The following is a 23,179-nucleotide window of genomic DNA, read 5'->3' on the forward strand; positions in this document are numbered from 1 at the left end:
TACACAGAAGAGCAAAAAATACCCAATAGTGTCATGTATGTGGCATGGAGGCTCATATTTCCCATAAATAATAGCAAACATTTAAAATTTGTAATAATTATTCAGATTTTTATAGCACTTTTTCAGACACTAACACGTGTCGGAGCAGGAGTTGTAGTTTTTTGCTCTTATGTATACTTATCTCGCTTAAAACTCTGCTGCAAAAAAATTGCTTACAATAAACAAGAGGAGCAGGTTATACTGGACAGTATTTATGCAATCTGAGCATAGTGAAGCATTTTAAGCGAACACGACTTTTCTTTTCAAATAAATGCAATGAAATCATGTTTTCCTTTTTGTTTACATTTTGAATGTAAATACTCTGGTCCTGTAAAAGCACAGTAACTGTGTGTTTATGGTAGTGCAAGGATCTAACATTGGCCTGTGTCTAGAACAGATGAATCTTAGGAAATCTGAGTGTTGTTAGAAACGTAAACGTCAGTAATTCAGTTCAAAAAGTGCAGAGTTATATATTTCAAGCATTTATTTTAATTTGGTAATAGTTTGGCAATTAATAATGCAATAATGCATTCATCTGATGAAAATGTAAAGGCAATTTGTAAGAAAAGTTTTAGTACATTTATGCTTTGGCCAAATGGGGAAGAGTGCTTACTTACTAATGTGACACATCCTAAAGAAGCTGGCTGTTCACAAAAAGACCTAAACATATTCATGGGCAGTTGAGCAAAAGGAAAATGTTTTGCAGAGTGTAGCTGTGGACTAAACTGCTGCATTCCCAGTGTCTTTTAGCTCCTTTATCCCACATTTACTTTCATCACCTCTTATGCAACAGTAGCAGCCTTGGCTGATGTTGGGAAGAGACAAACTTCCGCCTTAGACCTCACCGAATCGGTCCACTTGCATTTTGGCCCAAAATGTAAAGAAGATGATCCTGCATTTTTGAGGACGTCATAAATACAGGTTGCAAAGTTTATTGTGAAACGTTCCGATCAGCTCAGGAGTGCTCAACTAAAGTTGCATTAGCTGAAGGAAACTTCACAGCAATCCTGTGTGTGTGCGCCTAATAAGCTGGGCACATTTCTGCAAACAGTGGTACAAACATATGTTGAGGATAGCCGAGCAGGCTGCGTTGCGTATTGTCTATCTTGGCAAGCTGTGACAGAAAGCGGTGGCGTGCCGTTTATTGTTTTCTTCTGTGTGGGAGTTCTGTTAAAGACGTCTGCCATTAATGCAACTGCAGGCTTCATTAGGAAGGAACAGGAGCACAGTACCTCATCAAGGAGCTCTGGGGGAACAAACATGCGCTATATAAACCTCTCCCGAGGTCACACAACCATCTACACTTGCTGCTCAATTACAACCCTAATGTTGTCGTCAGACAAAATATGGAGGAAGAGGACGAGCAGATTTCAGAAGTGCTTTCTCCCCTCAGAAGCTGAATTGTTTTCATGCTGAAGCTTGAGGACAAAACGTCTTTAAGCATTCTGCAATATTAGAGACAATAAAACCATCCAGCCAGATTTTATGGAACCAGTTTCTGAAAGCCCAGCACAGAGGGGAGTCCTGATTGTAATTACTGTTTACCGAGACACACCGATGCAACATGAATTCTTATTCGGTGCGGCGGATATTTAAATTGATTCAACCTGAGCAAACCGTGTGTGTCTGTTTCTCAGCTTCCTGCAGGATGTGTGTGTGTGTGTGGAGAGGAGACAGTGCAGCCTCCTCAAGGCCGCCCGTTGTTTATTTGCTTTAAATCCTGCTACACTTGGTATAAGCAAAAATGAATCAGTCCAGGATCAATATTATATCTGAGGGGTATGGGCCGGATTCTGCTGATGCTCACCAAAAAGGAAGTGAGAAGGGAGAATCGCAGAGATGTTTCTTGTGACAGTGAACAATTGGACCTTTGGAGGTTTCTGACAGCTGTGACGGACAGCTCTGAGGTCTATAGATGTCAGCACTTTCTTTTTAAAAGGCATTTTTACGCTGTACTAGATTACTGTCTGGCAACCTGGAGGTGTTATTTTCCCTTCGCTTTCGTTTTGGCTGAAGGAAACAGAAGTTACACTGACATGCTAGTTATGCTAAATGAATTGGTAACATCCATATCCTGTATGTTAGATGCTGCCTGTTTCATACAATCAGTGATACCTGCTACATATATTTGATGGTTACTTACTGAGTGAATTACAGTGGACCCCCACCTGTTTTCTGTCCAGGATTCATGGATTCACCCATTTGCAGATTTTTCTATGGAAATTAACGCCAAAAATTAGCCTATTTGTGGGTTATTTCTGAAATATTGAATAGAAAATGCAGCTGGGGAAGCTGAAAAACCTTTGGACAATGCTGCTTGACTTGCTATTGGCTGGCATTTGCAAAGCAACCAATCCAGGAGCGTCATTCATTTTCCTTGACACCGATTGGCTGTACAACCAGAAGTGACGATAAGGAACACTGTAAACATTAGCTTCTGTGGTACATTTGATGTTTGAACCAAATGTAACTGAATAGTTAATTGCAAATGGCTAGCTACCACTAAAACCAGGGGTCCACTGTACTGTCAATCCTTTACCTTGCTGTTTAAACATGGTTGAAAAAGGGAAACATGTCTTTAATTCTCAGCTTTAATATCCCCAAAAACCAAAAGACTGAAGCAGGGTGTGAAAACCTTTACCAGTTAGGAATGTAAGTTGGAGCCAGGTGGTGCTAATTTGATACATTGATTAACTGAATATCAAGCATTAGCCTCACTTTTGCCTTTCTAGAAAATTCCGCTCAATTCTCATTTCCCTTCAGTGTTCTGTCTGGGATTTGCCCCATTGAGCATCTCAGGATGCGTTTCATCCTGGCCAATCAGCGAAAAGGAGGAGTTGTGAAGGGTGATGTTGAGTTCCTGCGCTGTTTTCTGAATTGCGCTCTTAGTTCAGTTGCTCGTTTAGTTGTAGCATGGCAATGGCAGCGGAGGACCTGAACGAAGCCATTCAGTCCGTGTTAGCCACGTTTCCAAATATTGAGCAATTAAAGTCAGCAAAAGGAATGTTGAAGACGTTTTATTGCTTTATCGCTGGCTCGTTCTGCTTGCCACTTCTCTCTTCCCAGAGAGGGATGGCAGCAGATTTTTCCTTCATGGAGCTGGTCAGTTAAGGACCACAGGCTCCAATGCTAACTCCATATCTGTGACACAGACACACAGTAGTCAGGGCTTGGCTGCCAGTCCTGTCCGTCCTGTGGTATGTGTTAGGTTGTTGGTTTTGCATGATTTAAGCTATGCGACCCGTCTTGGTTGAAATTCCATAGTCGAGTACGCAGCCGCGGAAAGCGTGGAGGCGCTATTTCAAGGTGAAACGGACGGAAGGAGTGACGGCCAGGACGGGAGGCTTGGCGTGTCACAGAGGTCTCTGCAGCCATCAATTTGTCAGAACGTCACCAGACTCCGAGCTGGTTGTAATAACCCCGCACATAAACACACATTGAATCCCGGGGATGAGCAAAGCGGTTTTGGCTCAAGGCGATCACTAATGTATTTTGTAGCGAGACAGGTGCTTGGCTGAAAGCTGTTGGTGTTATTGGAAGCTGTCTATTAATTATTTATATAAGGTTGTCTGTTTCCAGTGATGACACAAATGCAGTATGCAAAATATTTAGCTCTTCTCGTTATTACCACAGTGCGTGCCGAACTCGTGCTGGCATGCACTGCCTCTTGTTGCTCTGTGGCACTTTGTGCAATGAGGGTTTAAAATGTGTCTCTCAAGTGGCAGCTTGCTAATGAAGCTATGTAAACTGATCAATATACAGACAGGTCTTTTAACCTACAAAACTCAATATAACGTCAGCAGTAGCTAAATGAATTACTAGAACCTATTGGCATATGCAGTAAAATGGGAATCTTTAGCTGACGTGCTGAATCTATAAGAGATTGTCAAGTTTTCCAAATCCTGAATGTTCCACAGGAGGCAGATGTTAAAAGATACAACAGAGCTACTTTTCTGTTCTCCGTTCAGCTTTCCTGTCATCTTCTGAAAGTTTGACTCTCACACCTGCTCTTTTGCTCCCTGAATGGACAGTAGTCATGGCTGGAAAATAGCCTTTAAATGGCTTGCTACATTTCTGTGTTCCCTTTGGTGTCATTTAAGCAACGAACCGTAAGAACAGAACTCTCCTTATTTAGGTCCAACCTCAACAACTTTTTTGTTGGTGGGGGTGTTTCAAGTGATAGTTTGTGTTTTGTGTAAAAGGGCTTTGATTGAAATTCGGATTAGCTAGCAGCTAATTTCAGTGGGAACAAAACTAAAGCCGAATTACCATCCAACTGTCATGTGAATGTTTAGCAAACTTTTAAAATTTTGCAAAAGGAAATTAGGAATTAGGCGTGTTTCCATCTACTGGTTTGGAGCAAACCAACCAGGATATGCAAACCGTGATTATGTTCGATGTTGACACTACACATGGCAGTGGCACAATGATAGTAGCCAACACGTTGGCTACGTCATCCCTTCTACTGAAGAGTGTTGTCAACTACTTAAAGATCAGAAAACGAGTGGACTTTTGAGTTTCCAGTCAAATGGAGACCAGTCTGGGATGATCAAGCTGAAAGTTGGACAAGTTAAATTTTAACCTGCCATTAAAAAACACCTTAAGAAGAGGTAAGAGGTCTCTGTGCCTGTTTAATGCCAAAGTTTAAAAAGGTTTTATTTTTCTACCATATTTTTCTATCTTTCAGGCATATTAGTTAAGCTGCTGTGTACCTTTGAGTACATAGGGAGATGCAGCTAATAGTGAACTGTTGGGCATTACCCTCATTACCCTCAGATAATGATTCATACCCCCCCCCCAAGTCTCCCACTGTGTCCCATGACATCCACCCCTAATGAAGCCTGGTTTCCTGTTCACTCACACAACCCCAGCTGACCGTCCTAAAGTCCTTCTGTATCTCCTTTACTTGTAAAGTCCGACTTTTGTCTCTCTGACCACACACACAAAGCACACACAGGCCTCATTTCCCCGTCTATGCTCTGCCAAGCGACGTGAACTAGTTAGAAACCGCATTACCACTGAAACACTGAGAAACAGCAAGGGCTCTCTGCGTTCTGAGGATCCCAAGTGGGAATTGCACTTATTTGTTTTCAGGGATGAAGAAGACTGACAAATGAACCCCCGTGGGAGGGAAGCTGGCGGATACTACTCCTTTCTTCTTCTCCGCTCTGCGCGGCCCTGGAGTGTTCATTATGACCAGAATAGACACCTTCTTTTTAGCGTGTTAGCACATTCTCAAAACAAGCCGTGGACCTCAGGGACGCCGGGGTGCAGCGGGAGAGTTGGGAATTCCTCCTCTCCCCCGTCTGCCGCGGTGAAGTTGTTTGCCGGCAGCAGTCTCTCTTGACCGATAATAACATTTGTAAGTGGAGAAGATTGACGTGGATTAGGGAGACTGCTGCTGGGCTTACTTGGTTGCTCATGCACATGAGGGCCGAGTGGATGGCTTCGTGCTGAGATGGTGCATATAACGGGAAAGAAAAAAAAGACTATGGGTAACTTTGAAGCGCAGGATGTGCATTTTGAACAGTTCTTTGTACAACTAACCAAGCCTGGTGCAAGAGTCAGTGCATCCTGATTGGAATCTATCAACGACGGCCTTCTCTGACCATTACAATCAAACCAACTGTGTTTGAGCTTTACATCATGTTATGTTATTTCCTCATAATTGACTTGATTCTTTAATGTTTGAGGAATCCTTTAATTGTGGCAACCGGCTGGCTGGACCTAGTACTGCCTTCGAGATGCAGCTCCTCTTCTGGGCTGGAGCTTCCAAGCCTTCCAGCTTCTGCCTAACAGAGCAGCCCTCCAGTGCAACTCCCACAGTCAGCTCCTTCAGACTAGCCAGCAGCAATTAGCAAACACCTGGTAGAACAGTGCATCTGCTGAGCTCATCATACGAGCTAAAGCATTGCTAGAGGGTTAATAGAGGAGCAATGTTGTGATGACTTCCTAAAAGCGGAGTTTCAGAGAGAACATGAGTTTTTAAACTGACCAATTTTGAGCTGCTAATTTACAAAATCAAAGTCATATTTGATATATGTAGCATATCTTAAAACGACTGAAGGGGACACAGTTACTTGATTGTGCTCTAAAATGGCACCATGTGTCAGGAAAGTACATAATACTGCCCTTTTTTAATAACATCACCACCTGTACATAGAGCTGTGAGTCCTTGCTGTGCGTTTCTTTGCTAATGACGGAGCCCGCTCCCGGTGGAGTTGGGCTGGTGGGAGAGGTTTGTCAGGGAGATGGAAGCCCCCAGTGACAGCTGGCTGCTGCCTCCACCCAGGGGACCTGGGGCCCGTATACACCTTTTTGGCAGGAAAAGGATTTAGTTGGCTTCAGGAAGTGGTGGGGGAGGAGGAGGAGCCCCCTGCCAGAACCCCACGAGGCCCCAGGAGCGTTAATTACAGTTTATGTATGCGCTGTCATCCCCCATGAGCCTCTCTGCCTCTGGAGCTGACTGCCGATGTCTGAGCACTTTGTTCTGCTGGATGAGGTCCCTGCAGAGGAATACCCTGGATGGAGCTTATTATCTATTGTTCTGAGTGGCTTCAACAGCACAGCCGTTATTACTCTTTCGCTGGATTAATTTGCATGTCAGTGTTTTTAATAGCATGTTTGCTGCAATTACTGAAGTTTCATCAAACAAAAATCTCACCAGACTGACTAGAATCTTCATACATAATCTGGTAGATTATGTATGATTAGTGCTTCACAGTTGGTGTTTTTAACTGACCTTAACTTAACCATTGCTCAATGTGCCACAGCTATAACCTTCACTCTTATTACATATCAGGGCTGCAACTAACGATTATTGTAGTAAACAATTATTCAGAATATTAATCGATTAATCAAAAAAAATTGACACATTCTGCAATTTTTTTTAATGCAAAATAAGAAATGCACAAAAAATACAAATAAAACATTAAACATTCATCATCTGGATCTGTTTGTGTCTTTAGTACAGTTGGTGATGATGATGATGATGATGATGATACTGCTGATGATGACTGCTTCTGAACTAGATGCAGGGAATTATTGTTTAAAAATGATCACCTGTTACCTTTGTTATTTTTTTATAAAAATGAATTGCACAGATTGTAAGGGAAGTAACAGTGAGTAAAGTTTAAACTAAAAATATACTTGCTTCCGATGCTTATCAGAACTGTTTAAGGGAACACAATTTCATGTCAGATATCTCTATTTCATCTCCATTATGTATTTACTCTAGTTCTTGTTCCCTGTTTATATCAGTTTTGGTCCAAATCCTTGTTACTAAAGGTGTTTTTTTTGGGGGGGGGGGTTATGCTCCGTCTCTTTTGTGTGTTTTTCATAGGTCCAGATTTTGGCATCAATGCTCTGTCCACCAATGGCAGCCAGGAGCCTCACGGCCCGGGCCTCCTCAAGGTGTCAGGCCTAGAGCGGAGTCAGGAACGGAGCCAGGAGAGCTGCAGGGACCCTCAGCCTCCTGAATCCAGCACCTTAAGTCCAGCTCCCGGCCCGCCGCAGCCCGAGGCCTCCGTCGCCCAGACCCCGGCCCCTCTCCAGACCCTAACAAACAGCTCTGCCCAGGCTCCAACTCCGGCCCTGCCTCTTCCACGCTCCGAGGCTCTCCCTGCCCCTCGGACCCCTGCAGCCCTGCCTCTTGCCCAGGGCCCGGAGACCTCACCACCCCCTCTTCCCCGATCCCAGCCACAGTCAGAACACCCTACCCATACTAGGCCTCAACCAACACCGAGCCTTCATCGGCACCCTCCGTCCCCCTCCCTTCCGACCCACCACCCCCACCAACAGCACCCCAATCAGGCGGGGCCTCATCGGCCCCCATCACGTTGCCACCCCCGGCCCCTTTCTGCTTACAACGGCCTCAACCTTAACGGCCACAGGTAATGCATCAAAACATCAAGAACTCAACATTTCCACAAACACTGAGTCGAAAGCCTGTCAGGCCCGGCTGTTTTAAGCTGGTGGTGTCCAAACTTTTTGGACTTTCTCTAAAATCTCTGAGTTGAATGCACTTTTTTTCCCCAATTAAAAAAATGATAAAAAAAAAATTTTAATCTTTAATTTTTGTGGTTTAAACGTGCATTATTTTTCAAAAAGCAAAGTAGAAATTAACAATTCAGGGTCTTTTCCAACCTGATAGTCCGACAGACTTGGTTAGATTTGGGACCAAAGTTTTGGTGCGGTTCGCTTTCACACTGCGTTGTGTCAAACGAACCAAACCCTTTGAAGAAGCTGTTTACCTCTGAACAAGTCATAAATGCAACTTCCTTCTTTACAAAATATGGAGTGGCGTCAGATTTTAGCGGTTGTAGGATTTCTCATTTGTCTTTGGCTCGTGGTATCTTTGGCTAATACCCAGAATCGTGATCGGCCAAAATCAGAATCGGAAGATCAGCCAGAAAACTGCAATTAGTGCACCCCTACTTTGGACACCCCTGATTCAACCCTTTCCTTTGGCTAAGTTTGACATTCCTCAGCTGTGATTTATTAGAATTGCAGTGTTATTTGTGGTATATGTTTCTGAATGAGAACAGAATCAAAATAGCCATATGGTCTAGATATCTAAATCTTTCACTATAAGGATTATTTTCCCCGCATTACATAAAGCCTATTGTAGCATTCCAATTTCTCTGTTCAGACAAAGCATAATCAAGCCTGATTTATTGTCCATGCTAGTCCACTGGGTCCTTTACGGCTGTTGGTAATCTAAGACTTCTTCAGAAACAACTCTGTCCCATCACCAGCTTTGCCTCATGGGCTCTTGGGACTTGGCTTTGCCCGCTCCTCGCTGCGCCAGCTCCAAAAGCTTGCCAGCAAGGCAACACGGCCTGGCACCCGCTGTGAATAATCACGGCCGGGGCCCACCGAGAGGAGCGAGCGCTGCAAATGAGCTTTTAGGCTTAAAGCGGGGAGCTGCGGAGACGCAGGCTCTGCGACTGCCCCTGGGGAGAACCCACACACGCCACAAAAGACTGTTTGCTAACATGCTTGCGCACTCTCTCGATCCCTCTCATCCCATTTCTGATGCACGTGTTCCCTACCTGGCTCTGGAGAAAGTGCTTTAGCAGGAGCTGTTAAAGACAGATGCTCAGTCTGTTGTCTGCCAGCGGCGGTTTATTTGCATCCGAGGGTGTTGCGAATTTGGTGTTTTCACAGATCCGGTTAGCCCTGGATTCTGTGAAAACACCAGAGTGAGGCAGGGAGGAGATTGTAAATGGAAGGCAGCGGAGGTGTGAAAACAGCGTACTGGGGATTGAATGTGGAAACAGATGGAGACGCGGAGATGTGCAGTAACAAGTGTTAAATTTGACTAATCGCGCCCGGCTTAACTTTGGCTTCCTTCTTCCTGCTTTTTCCATTTCCACCACCAGCAGCAGCAGCAGGAGCAGCACCCCTGGCACCAAGCTGCACGGATCCTCTGCTCCCGCCTTGCACCTTCCCAACCAGCCGCCTGCTCCGGCAGCTGCCACCTTCCCTCTGTCTCTGGCGGCCAACCAGAGCGCCCCCCACAGCTTCCCCTCTGCGCTGCAGCCCTCGCCACATCCTCATCACCCCAATATGTTTGCGACTCCAGCAGCATTGCCTCCACCACCACCACTGACATCAAGCACCCTGCCGGTACCTGGACATCCCGCTGCTGGGAGTGCCTATTCAGGTAGGCCACAAGCTACTTTGGAACCAATGTCGCCCCCAAGTGGTGTGTCAGGGGACTTTCCCATTTAAAAAAAAATAAAAAATCAAAACAAAACGTTCCAGGACATTTAGAATGTTTTCAGATCTATGCTATGCTAATTCTATGCTATCTGCTCTCACAGGTAGTTTTTACAGGTTACCTGTGTGCTTTTTTGGATTGCATTTGATCATCTCTAGTGGAATATCTATATTATTTAGACTGATTCAGACAAGCTGGGTTGTTGTACACTGCTCAGAAATGACTTTAAACACATTTTGAAATAAGAGAGGTATTTATTACGTTTTTAAAAACATATAGAAAGTGCTGGAGGAGGCATAATAGGTAGGGGCTCGCCCACGGTGCCATAAAACCAAGAACCACTACTGTACAAACTGACAGCCAGGGAACTTTGCAACAGTCAGGTCAAACGTCTCGGCACATTGAAGAGTGTTTATTTCCACTTTCACCAGCAAAAATGTTCACGAGGAAGAAGCCAATTTGTTCCTCACAGAATAAAGGGATTTGGATTTTGCTAAAAAGATACTCATGACGTGTTTATGAGGAGAAAATTCAACCAAATAAAGTTAAAAATGAAAATATGTCACAACAATTCACAGAGGAACAGAAGTGAATGGGTTGTCCTGGAGGAGAAAGTCTCTCTCATGCCAGTTTGTTGAATTCAGGAGAAAAGCTTGGACACCCATTCTGTCTCCACAGGCTGCGCAACGATTATTAGAACAGCAGATGCTGCCGCCTCAGAGGGGCCGCGGTGTGTCCAATCACAGCGTCTGACTGGTCCTGCTGTCAGACAAACTGCATCAACTTGAGCTTTGCTTAAATGCAGCATGACATGCTGATAATCCTGTTCATTTCCTGCTTCTTTCTGTAGTTGAATTTTTTTCATGGTTTTATGGCTTCCTGTGTAATGCAATGATGTTTTTATATCTAATATCATTCAAGCCACAGGGAAAGTGCAGAGATGATGAAGACAAGTGTTACTAATCTAACACATCCCTAAGTGAAAACAACGTATAATATCAGGATTGGACTCCTTCCAATATTGCTGCAATATATGTGTTGAACCAGCAGGTTGCGATATCAACGAACGTTGTCCTAGGAGCAACTGAAGACTCCTAAAATGAAAGTTAAATCTTATCAGTTTCTTCAGCTCACATTTGAAGTGTAACAGAAACAAAGTTGGATCAAAGTGAGAGATAAACAACATAAAATCACATAAGTTAGTGTAATCACTGATCCAAAGCACCGACAGGCTGCAATAAAAACAACCTTCAGTGTGGTTGTTGTTACTTAGGGACCAGGATCACATTAGCTAAAAAAAAAAAAAAAGCAGCGACATAAGAGGCTTCCACAACTAAAATTGTATTTTCACGACATGTTTGAGGTTCGTTCAATCCAGAGCCAGAGACATTTAGCAGTTAGCTGGAAGACTAAATGTAAAAGAACATCCTGGATCTGGAAGCAGCGTTAGTGATGCTGGCTGCTCTAAACTCAGTCATTGCTAAATAAATTTGTTGGAGATAGTTTCAACTTCTACTGTATTGTCATTCCTTGTTTTACATTTAAGTCGAATCTCTCTCACGCACACAGTGTGACGTCACCTCTGCTCCTAGCATAAATAGTTAATGTCACTCCACATTCTGTCTGGAAAGCACGATCCGTACCATTAACTCGCTTGCCCATCTGCTGAAAGTGATTCTCCCAGGAGGATATTTTAATTTCTTTCTTTCCGTTTGCATTTCATTGCGATCGTAAAAATAGAGTACGAGTTAAAGAGAGTGGCAACAAATATAGATTAAAAAACAGTAATAGAGGCGGAGTGATAAATTTGCTTTTCTTGAACAAATGGGATACAGTTTTGTACAGTCTGATAATAATAATAAGTCTCATTAAAAAATGTGTGCTTTATAAAAGTAGAGGTCTTGTCTTGATGTGTCCACCAGAGGGCGCATTGACAGCGTGAATAGTTACAGTTCAGTGAGTCCAATACACAATTTTCGACTGAAGTATAATATTTAAATTGTGACAATCATTATCCATTAGTTAAATAGGTATTTTTATAGCAAATAAGATTTTATTTAACAACAGAAATCAAAGCACAATTTTGCAAATATTCTATAAATCTGGCTCGAAATTCTGAACTTTGCATCTTTTAAGTAATAATGTTTAATTACTGTTGTTCTTTGGTCAGTTTGTGTTTATTATACGTCTGGATAAAAAGTTTAGATTGATTAATATTCAAATAATCAAGCCGTCCGTTTTCCTCCAGAAGCCTCTTCCTTAAAGTCACCCGATTAACCAAACGGCTCTTCCTCTCGACTCCCTCGTTTCCAGAACAAGACCTTCTCCGTCAGGAGCTCAACACCCGATTCCTGGCCTCTCAGAGCGCAGACCGCGGCGCCTCGCTGGGCCCACCGCCCTACCTCCGGACGGAGTTCCACCAGCACCAACATCAGCATCAGCACCAACACACCCACCAGCACACGCACCAGCACACGTTCACGCCCTTCCCCCACGCCATCATGCCCACCCCAGCACCACCCATGGTGCGTACCCCAACCAGAAATGTGAGGATAAGTAGAACACATCGTTGTTGGGTTCCAGGGTTTTTTGTGCCTGTGTTTTAATGACTATAAAGGGAGGGTGAGGGCGGTTTATGGTTGTGAGAGCAAAGATTTTACACCATCTGGACATGGTGTGCCAGCAGCACGCTGCGGTGAGCTGTGGGGAACTGAGGGTTCCGAGTCGGTTTCTTCTATGATGACCATGTGTTCGCTACAGCAGCTCCTTTATTCTCCCAGAAAATCTTTTTCTTTCCTTTTTTTTTTTTTTTACTGTTTTCTCTGGCAAACTCTAAAACTCCAGGCTTCGAATGCTGTTATTTTCTAAATTGGAAATAAGTCGCCCAAAGCATGTTAAGTTCAGAGCCAGCTTTCAGAACATAATACTCTTAATTCATTCTGAATTTAATGACATCATTTGGTCCCGTTTGGAGGTTTTCATTACTGGCAAATGTGCTGCATTAGAGCCGCTGCTGTCTGTTAGGGACGACCACAGGCAATGGGTGCCTGACATAAATACTCACGCATTCATAACTGCGCGGCCCACAGAGCATGGGCTTGGCTCTAAAGATACCTCAAAGGCATCATGGCGAAGCCTCTGACAGCTAATGAGGCCATAAAAAGCCTCTTTATGGCCATAGTGTTTAGTCTCGACGGTGGAAATGTCCGCCCTGAGCCTGCAACCAAATGAGCGCCAGCCCACACTGGTTTACAAGGTCTTCACATGATCACAAGCAGGGAGAATAAAAACAGGCTGGCGTTGGGGGCGGTTTAACTCGAATCTTATTTCCCGTCTTCGATCTTGTTTTGTTTGCATGTTTTTAGTTCTCGAATGTAGTTTGTGATGTCTGGAGTCCTGGTAACACACACGTGAACCGTTGGACCTCTCTTCTTTACGCTTCTGTACTCAGCTCTCTTTCGTTTCTCCTACAGTTTGACAAATACCCAACAAAAGTCGATCCCTTCTACAGACACAGTGTGAGTTTCCCTACTGCCTGCTATCTCAGTGTGTAGCTAATTGTTGCTTTCCTGTCGTGCCACTGCTGCTGTTGTCACTCTGTGTGTGTGTGTGTGTTTGTGTGTAGCTGCATTTCCATTGACTATTTAATTGTGCAATTTGACTTTTCAAGTATAAAATCACTTAATGCGACAAAAGTGCTTCCAATTTTGATACGGCCTTAAAAACCACCTCATCCTAGTTCCAAAGCTTTTCATCGAAAAACAAGTTTTTTCAAAATTGTCTTTCTTTTAAGCAAGTTCATTTCCGAAATGTCATATTGCGCAGTGGAAACACAGCCACTGACTGCTTTCCTTTGCTGCAACATTTCATCCTTCAACATCGCCTGTAGTTGCGTCTTTTGAAGCAACTGCAGAAACCAGAGCATGAGATTTTCGATCTCTCCAAGTTGTGGATTATTTCAGGCATTCCTCCACCTTCATCTTTTTCAACGCACTGTTTTTAAAGCCAACAAATACTTTGAAACTTCCCTTGTTGCAACCGCTTGCTACGAAAATCGCTCCAATCCAGAAGCTATTGTTTGCGTAGCTCTGCTGCATCTCTTATGGTTAAAGAACGTAAACTGATGTGCAAAGTGAAAAGTGATGCATTTGACCAGAGCGGGGTGTAGTAAGTGGTCGATTAAACATCCACTGCTAAAAGATAATATATGTAAGCCTTTGGCACTTGTTTGGTTTGCATGCCATTTGCTTGTATTGCAACATTCTAATTTCCGTATCAAGGGGGTGTTTATTAAATCCAATGTTTTTACATCAGTTGGTGAAACATGTCAGCAGTCATGTTGAACCGTTTAAAACCGTAGGACTCCTGAGTAAATGCCAGCATGCTGAATCTATCTGAATATTCACAGTTTGTTCCATCTCCTCACCCTGGTAGACACGTCTATGAAACTTCTTTTTCTTTATTTTTTTATTTTTTTGTTTCCAGCTCTTCCACTCATACCCTCCAGCCATGTCTGGTCTCCCACCTGTCATTCCTCCAACTGGGCCCTTCAGCTCCCTGCAGGGTGCCTTCCAGCCCAAGGTAAGACACCAACATGATATACTTACAGGAAGACCAATTGCACATCAAATTTATGAAAATGTCTAAAATGTTTCTATTTGTTTGCTTCCTGATATTTTTCTAGTCACTCAAATTTATAGAGATGCACCGATCAGAACTTTATGGTCGATATGTCATCTTCTTTGGCCAAACCATTCAAATATTGCAATTCCTCTTAAGAACTCTAATATAAGAAGATGTAAGAATGGCATTCAAAAATATTTTTCTACACTGGGGACAGAGGTGACATCATGTTATTTGTGTGAGAACAGAGATAAGGAAATTGTAAATATTAGCTTCTACAGCTAAGGTGTATTAGGAAGTTAAAGGTGTTTATATAAGGGTTTCAACTATTCAAGCAGCTTAACTATTTTGGACAGCCTTGGCCGCTGACTTTGTCGACTGTGATGCTTCGAGTAAATTTACCATTACTCTAAGATTCCCAAAAGCCTGCTAACATCTCCAAATCCTGTTTGTTTCATGACATACAGAGAGGTCTGAAGCTCAAAATAATAAAATGTGGCAAATTAGCTATAGTCCATTCAGCCTTCCTGTTACCTGTTGGAAGTCTTTCTTGCTCTCTCAACCTCTTGTAGTTTGAATGAGCCACAGAAATATCTTGGTATCCATCCTACATTTTGAAAAAAACTTCTTGCATCTCTGAGCTTTTTCTGATTTCATTTTTAAACATATTTCTGATACAAACAAAAGCTAAGTCTGTTTCGCATAACTCAAAAAATGTCGTCAGTGCAGTTAGCACTTAGGCATGGTGCATTCATAGATTAAGAAAAGGTCAGACTTTTTGGACGAAAATAATCTGATTCTGGTCACCATTTCTCAATGCATCTCTGAAAATGTCATACTGTCAGGGTTTTTTTGTGTGTGTGTTTCCTATAAATCTGTCATAGCCTACCACAAATTACAGACAATCTAACCAATCAATCCACATCTTTTGCGTTGTAGACCTCTAACCCATTGGACGTGTCCACCAGACCCGGGGCGGTGCCTCACACCTTCTTACAAAAGGACCCCAGGGTGAGAAAGTGTGCTGTGGTCAGAGTCATGTTTTAACACTGAATAATGTCACTATGGAGTCACTTTACATCTTCTTCTCTGTCTGTCCTGTAGCTAACGGATCCATTTCGGCCCATTCTGAGGGTGAGTCATCTCAAGCCTTGCATTGTTGCAAACACACCAACAGCCGTTATACTTTAAAAGAGTTTTCTGATTAGGTTCAGACTGAGTGGTGGGTGGTATTAATATCAGATGTGTTTGGAGGTAAATGCAGAATCAGGATTTAGAATTTTTTCCCCCCCCAATAATATGCTCAACACGAGGCCATGAAAAAAAGCCATAATCTGTTGTAATTGCCCCACCACCTTTGTTTTATAACCAATCATTGTAATTTTGCTTCACGGCATTCAGTCTACAAAATGTGCATGGACTAAACGAGTGTTGCTCTTCCTTTGGAATGTTGTGTGCAATGAGTCGAACATAAAAAGAGTCCTTATTCAAGCAAATCTGAGTCGTGATTAAATTCTCAATTTGGAATATCTGTCCTATAACAAGGGAAAGCTGCATCGATGTAAATTGAAACTGAAAAGAAAGACTTGCATGTCGATTTGCTCCTAAATTGTTCAACTCTGTATCAAAGCTACTAATTAAAATTCCTTACAGTGAGGTTAGAAATATCCTGTTATTCGTATGAAATAAAATCCCCAGAAAGGATTGCTTTAAGATTACGTTTCCTGTTGGACGTTTTGCATGTTGTGGTTGTTTATTTGATGGGTTAGTGACGGTGTTTGTCTCGTGGTTACAGAAACCTGGGAAGTGGTGTGCCATGCATGTCCATATTGCCTGGCAGACGTATCACCACCAACAGAAAGTGAAGGTGAGAGATCATCTAACTCTCTGAACAGTTTCAAGCCACAGCTTTGATAGTCGTTGACCTGAAGTCAAATTCATGGTATGAAAATCATCCTAAATGGTGAAACATATCAGCTCTTTGCCACATTGAGTTTTGTCTGCAACTGGACCTTTTAAATGTTGGGTGGGCTGGCAATACGACAAAACTTCATACAACACAAAAAGGGTTCAGTTTTTAAACAACATGCTTGACTTTCATATGTCGTCAGAACTTACTTTTACTTTCGGTGCCTTGAGTCCAAACTGAACTTTGAATGAAATCTTTTCAGTTTTCTGCTCCATCTTCTTGGAACCAGTTGCAGCAACATATGAATCTAAAGGCGACGTTGTCACTAGGTGGTTTCTAACGATGTTCTCACTGATTTTGAGAAGGAATCATCTGTCTGTAAATGTTTTAACTCAGCAATCGTTTTACTCATTTATTAATGCACCTTTTTCTGTTTTGCTCCGGATGTTCTCTAAACTCTGTGTGCTGCTGCCAGGCTTCTCTTGTAAAATAGATTTTCAATATAATGGGATTCTCCTGGTGAAATAAAGGTTAATAATAATAGTATTATTAATAATAATTGTCCCTTTAGAAGCTGAACTTCAAGCACCTTTTGTATCCATTAGCGAGGTTTTGGCATAATGCTGGGTATTTGACTACTTTGCTAATCAGAAATAATAAAGCTCAATTATGCTGGTTGGGTTTCTTGCCACGGACTTGACTTTTATAGTCTTGCTTAAATGTTTCCAGTTTTAATGCGTTTGGGATTATTGCTGTGTTGGAACACCTAATTGTGAAGTTTGAACCAGCTGTTGATTTGAGGTGAAGTTGAAGAGTTTTTATTGCCCCCCCAGCATGATGGTGCCACCCCCATGGTGGACAGTTGCTACACCTGAGTAGGATCTTCTCTTCTGCACTGCATCCTCTCTTTACATGACAATATAAAACTGGAAACTATTTGTTTCCCGTCTTGAGCAACATAATTTGGTCTGATGGTTAAAACTTGGACGTGGTTCGGTATTCCGGTTATCCCACAATCACACCACAAGTGGTTTTGGGGATAAATGAGGCTTGTGAGAGCCTCATTTATCATCAGCCCTGTTGAAGATATGCAGAGTGGGGTTACAAACCGGGTTCATGGCAAGAAAACAACCAACTTACATGAAGTCTACCATTTCTGAAGATAAGAGTGGCCACGTGTTCAGCCAGAAAGAAAACAGAAAAGAAAAGTCCAATCTGACATGCGTTTCTGTGTCGATCTGGCGTCTTCCAGCAGCAGATGCAGGTCGACCCTCACAAGCTAGACTTCGGCCTCAAGCCCGAGTTCCTCAGTCGACATCCGGGCCCCAGCCTGTTTGGTGCCATCCATCACCCAAATGACTTGGCACGGCCTGCTACACTCTTCTCTGCTGCAGGTCGGTCGCATATGTCAAGTTTAACAGTAGAAAGTAGTGTTTCCATTGCTTCAACTTTAACAACAATCAGCTCCAAGTTGGTAATGTCACGGTCTTTGGTCGTCTCTCCTTCCTCAGGTCCTACCCACCCTTCAGCTGCTCCCTTCGGCCACCCACCCCCTCATCCAGGAAACTTCCTCACCCCAGCATCGCACTTAGGCAAGAGGACTCTCCCCTTTGGTTTGTTCCAGGAAATGAAACATTCCCCTGTTAATTAAATGTGAAGTGTAACATGTTATCTCTGTGCCTCGCCACAGAGCCTTTCAATAGGCCGTCATCTTTTGGAGGACTGGGGTCTCTCAGTTCATCGGCCTTCGGGGGGCTTGGAAATCCAGCACTCAGTGAGTTTCAGCTTCGTGATGAGCAGTTCGCTACGACGCGATGCATCAGATATCGACACAGAGGAGGGAATTGTCGAGATACGCATTTAACTTGCGTCCTGTTGTGTTTTTTCCACGTGTTGAATCCCTAACAGCGGCCAACTCCGTGTTCGGCCACAAGGAGGGCCCCAACGCACCGCAGCACTTAAACAGCAGCAGCAACAGCAGTCACCAGGAGCCGTGGAACCGCCTCCACCGCACGCCCCCATCCTTCCCCACGCCTCCACCCTGGCTGAAGCCTGGAGATTCAGAGAGGAGCGCCTCAGTCAGCTCGCATGAAAGGGATCGGGACTCAGATAAGCGGGACTCAGTCGGTAAAGACGACAAAGACAGGTGAGTGCTCCAGAGATGTCCAACTAGTCTCCATTTCTTTATCTTTTGGGAGCACAAAAAGGTTGCAGCAAGAGCTAAATGGACCAATACTCATCAGTCAGTCTCATATTTCCTTAGAAATCACTAATAAACTCTACAAATGAGCCAACACTTTGCCCTAGTTATTGTCTCATGACTGATGTCTTCAGATTCAACTCTTCTCCACTGATCTCAGCCTGAGCAGCCATATTAAGTATTTAAAGGTGGGGTGCACCGATAAATCAGTCCCGATCCATTTGATTCTTTGATGATTGTCATTTTGCCGATACTAAAGCTAAGCTGAACAGTCGATGTGCCTGTGGTAGTGGATCCTACGTATTCGGACACATCTTTCAACAGCGTAGACCACCTCCTCCCGCTTCTGCTTATTCTGTTTTACTGTTATGAAACCTCACGGAAAGAGCGCCACACATTTCTGCAGACAGTATCCTCCATGGACAACAGCCTTGCAATTTTCATTAGCCATTTCTCAGGCTTATGATAATAGTATATCTGGTGAAGAACCAATTCCTCATTGTGTCACAACGACAGACCCACCAGATCACAGTGGAGTGAGCTTAACAGTAGTGACATAACTGTTGCAAACTTAGCAGCTTTGTCGCTATATTTGGGGACTTTTCAGTAAAAAAAAAAAAAGGGGGGGATGGGGAGGAGGAATCTGTGTCAGCCAAAATCGGAATCGGCCGATCTAAGTTTTCTAAAGATTAGTGCACTCCTTCTTAGGCTGCTACCCCCGCAATCCAACCCTGGATAAGCAGAAGAAGATGGAAGGATGGATGGATGGATAATTTAAAGTGAACCGGAGAAAAACTGTCAAAGTTCCCTTTTTTAGAAATGTTGGCTTTTGCTACAGATAAAATGATAGGGATAATTTTATCTGTACTCATTTTTAAATAAGTGGAGATGTAATTATTTACTGTGCTACACACTATTGAGGACGACTTCCTTTGTGTTCTTCTAGGGACTCAGTAGAGAAGCGCCAGCCAAGCCATCCATCCCCGGTCCCGGTCCATCCAATCAACCTCCTCGGCCACACCCGGCCCCCTGAGCACCACAGAAACCACCTGCCTCCCGCTTCTGGGGACCCTCAGAGGGACAAGGAGACGAAGGCCAAAGACAGAGAAAGGGAGCACCAAGACTCTTGGAAAGACAACGGAGATGACCACAAGCTCAAAGACAACCAGCACAGCGACAAGGATGCACCAGTCATCCATGATGGCAGAGTGTCAGAGGACAAGGTGCCCAGCAGGGGCACCACGTCGCCCTACGTTCGGCAGACCAGCCTGGAGCGTCCTAATGGTGGTCTGAGCAGGGAGGTCATGGAGAAGAAGGCGGAGCTACCATACGAGCAGCAGAAGAAGAACAGTGAGATTAAAGTGAAGGAGGAGAGGAAGGAGGAGCAGGATGGGGCAGCAGAGAGGATCAGTGAACCCCCGTCACAGGCACCCTCCACTCCAACGCTCCACCCACCCTCCTCGGTGCCCGTTCCAATGGGAATGCCAGGGGTCCACCCCATCAACAGCATCAGCGGTCTGGAGAGAGCTCGTGTTGTGGCCCCCTTCATGGGTGCCAGCCCCCTTCCTGGGGCTGAGAGGTTCCCCTATCCTGCTTTCCACTGGGACCCAATGAGGGACCCCTACCGAGGTCTGGACATCCACAGAAGGGACCCTTTGGCCAGGGACCTTTTGCTGAGGAACGACTCCCTGCACCGGCTTGCGGTTCCACGCCTTTACGAGGCGGAACGCTCCTACCGGGACCGGGAGCCTCACGACTTCAACCGCGACCACGTCCATTCTCTGGCCCTGGAGCAGCGGAGGGAGCAGGAGCGCGCACAGCTGGAGGAACGCGACCGTCTCAACATGCTCAGAGAGGACTACGAGCACGGCCGCCTCCATCCCCCAATGCACCACCCAATCCTGGACGGACACCTTCCCCACCCCGCCCCGGGCCTTATGGCCCCGGGGCTCCCAGGCATGCACTACTCCAGAGTGAGCCCATCAGCCGCAGCAGCAGCCGCTGCCGCGGCGCATCAGAACAGCATCTTAAACAAAACGCCACCCACAGCGTCGCTGAGCGCTCCCCCACCTCTCATCCCGACCCTGGGTGCCCGGCCCGGTTCCCCCAGACGGACTACTCCACTGGCCACAGACATCAGGGACAGACCGACTCACAAAGACATCGAGGCGCGATGAGTTGTGTCGGCGTTCCCGTCAGCCCCGTGCCTCACCGTCACTAAACTGACACCCAGCACTTAGCTTTGGACAAAGCGAGACTGTAACATAGCTGTGAATAATTTATGTAGGCGGACGTGTCTACACGTGTTTTTGTATAAAACTAAAATGAAAAGAACTTTTTCTCTTTTTAGTTTGCTCCATGGTTTTGTGTGTTTATCCTGTATAGCAAAAGTGATGTGGAGTAAGACTAAACTTTGGAATGTACAGCTACTTTAGCACTGACAGTCATGTAGATAATGTACAGTCGCTGTTGCTCACTCTGTATGGATTGAAAAATCATGGTACAAATATGCAAAAGAGTGTTTCGAAAGCTTTACTTTGACTAAATGTAAATATAGGAGTATTAAGGCTTTGATTCAGAATGTGCTTTTTGCTATTTGTTTTCTTTTCAGCATGTTCCAGAGATACCCCACACCCCCACATACAACTATGCAACAAACGTCTGGGCTCCTGTTCTGAAAGCTGGCCTTCTCAGCACTGCTGATTGTGCACCAATAAAGGAAAACATGGCTGAATTCTCTTCACCACACAAAATTCATAGTGAAACACACAGGCTTTAAATGGGACCTATTACGCTTCCTTGATCAGGTAACGATAGGTCAGAGCATGTTCATTACAAAATCAAATCAAAAAACAAAATCATTCCTAGATAAGGAGATTTACTCTTTCAAAATGAGCTGTTTTAGGGACTCTTGTCACTTTAAATCCAAATAAGCTGCTGTTGGCAACACCCCCTAACTCGATGTTTACACTCACAAGAGAAAATGATTGCAAACTGATGCGCAATTATACAACCATTCGTCTTTGAAAAGCAGAAATGGAGTCTCCTGCACAACCAACAATAGTACACCAAGTGGTTTCGAGATTGTAAGTCAAAAACAAAGCACTTGTCTTTTCCAGCAGCCATTGTACGGCTCATACTGTGGTAAAACCTGCTGATCAAACATGATGGAGGTCAGCTTGGGTTCTAGGTGAGGGCTGGGTCTGCTGATTTATGGCGTTACATTCTGAAGGTTTATGAAATAATCCTTTTCAAGACACCAAAAAAACATTAACTTACTGCCAAAAACCGGTGGCTGGATGTTTTCTTTTTTAAGCACTTGGGCTGTTTTTAAAAGTACAAAACCTTGCAAAATGTGAAGTTTGCATAATAGGTCCCCTTTAACTGCTCCACATTCTCGGATTCAACTAAATGATCATATTTAAGAATGATTCTATCATTGTAGTGACAATCTACATTCCTGTATTGAATCCTAAAGTATTTTCTTAAATGTAGAATCTCAATGAATAGTTTATCTCGTCTCCCATTGTTCTGGTTCTGGGGGGATGCAGCCCAGTCAACACCAGGATGGCACGTTAGCCCAGCCGATGGTGTATAAAGTACATGTTTTGGGAATGAAGTTCTGTTGGTCAGACAGTGTAATAAAGTGCTTTCCTAAGTTGTTGTACCTACAAATACAAAAAGACAAAAAAAGCAAGTCTGAGCTATGGGCCGTTAGTTTCTAACTCGCAGAGATCTATTTTAGTAGTTCCTGAAGGTTTTAGTTGTGCGCTTCAAAAAAAAAAAAAAACTCTGTGATATCATGTTGTGCAGTGGGTTTTTTTTTTTAATCTATTGATAAAAATGTCCACCAGAGCCATAGTGGTTAGTTAATGCGTAATGCAAAAAGATTGTTACCTGAGAAACTCTTTTGCTGTTTACCGTGTACAGAGGGAGGAAAAAAAAACTTTCTAGCTCATGTACAAAAAAATGAAGCGACTGAATCTTCAGCATGTTCCTCATTTAAACTTGTGATATGTAAATTGTGCCATGTTATTAAAAAATGTGTACTTTAGCTGTCTGAGCCATTTTGTTCCATTACAAGCTATAACAGAAAATCTTCTGAAGTCACCCTCAATTAGCAGTGAAACCTGGAAAGTATTCACAGCACTTCCTTTGTTCCATATTTTGTTGTTACATTATTACACATTGTGTTAAATTAATATCTCCTCAAATTTTTACACACTAATAACTATTGAAAATCTGGAATACATATTTTTGAGTGTACTGCAAATGTATTAAAGATAAAAACCAAGATCTCATTTATGTAAGTATTCATAGCCTTTGCTTAGTAGTCTTTTGGTCCACCATTGACAGTAATTACAGCCAACCTTATTCCAAATTGTATTAGATTTTTATCAATCAATACTCCATGTCTATTAAAAATAGAAAACCAAGAAATCACATTTGCGTAAGTATCCGCAGCCAGGAAGCTCAAAACTTAACTGTTTCCTCCGATCATACTCGAGTTGTTTGTACAATCTAAATGGAGTCCACATGTAGGAAATTCAATTGATTAAACTTGATTTAGAGAGACTCACACCTGTCAATACCTCGGCTCCCATCGTCATGAAATCAAAGGAATTGCCTATAGACCTCTGAGACAGGATTGTCTTGAGGCACAAATCTGGGGAAGGATCCAGAA

At 43.6% G+C, this 23,179-nt stretch overlaps 1 protein-coding gene across 14 annotated transcripts in view; it reads left to right on the forward strand.

The window, feature by feature from the left end:
* The window catches only part of auts2a (activator of transcription and developmental regulator AUTS2 a), a 360,916-nt gene extending 338,367 nt beyond the window's left edge, over window positions 1–22,549 (forward strand). For 7 of the 14 annotated variants that reach the window (XM_015030771.1, XM_015030780.1, XM_015030773.1 and 4 more), the window contains 13 exons: window positions 7,382–7,931; window positions 9,423–9,706; window positions 12,077–12,309; window positions 13,237–13,281; window positions 14,249–14,344; window positions 15,326–15,397; window positions 15,491–15,520; window positions 16,182–16,253; window positions 17,548–17,689; window positions 17,807–17,908; window positions 17,986–18,069; window positions 18,192–18,441; window positions 19,442–22,549. In XM_015030771.1, the coding sequence (XP_014886257.1) occupies window positions 7,382–7,931; window positions 9,423–9,706; window positions 12,077–12,309; window positions 13,237–13,281; window positions 14,249–14,344; window positions 15,326–15,397; window positions 15,491–15,520; window positions 16,182–16,253; window positions 17,548–17,689; window positions 17,807–17,908; window positions 17,986–18,069; window positions 18,192–18,441; window positions 19,442–20,672 (3,191 nt within the window). In that variant the 3' untranslated portion in view covers window positions 20,673–22,549. The remainder of the gene's footprint in view (window positions 1–7,381; window positions 7,932–9,422; window positions 9,707–12,076; window positions 12,310–13,236; window positions 13,282–14,248; window positions 14,345–15,325; window positions 15,398–15,490; window positions 15,521–16,181; window positions 16,254–17,547; window positions 17,690–17,806; window positions 17,909–17,985; window positions 18,070–18,191; window positions 18,442–19,441) is intronic. The other 7 variants (XM_015030777.1, XM_015030775.1, XM_015030785.1 and 4 more) reach the window with 7 other exon arrangements.
* The last annotated feature ends 630 nt before the right edge of the window (window positions 22,550–23,179 follow it).

This window comes from Poecilia latipinna, unplaced genomic scaffold (genome assembly GCF_001443285.1).
Source record: "Poecilia latipinna isolate Pla-1442-1.1 unplaced genomic scaffold, P_latipinna-1.0 Scaffold192, whole genome shotgun sequence".
NCBI lineage: Eukaryota > Metazoa > Chordata > Actinopteri > Cyprinodontiformes > Poeciliidae > Poecilia > Poecilia latipinna.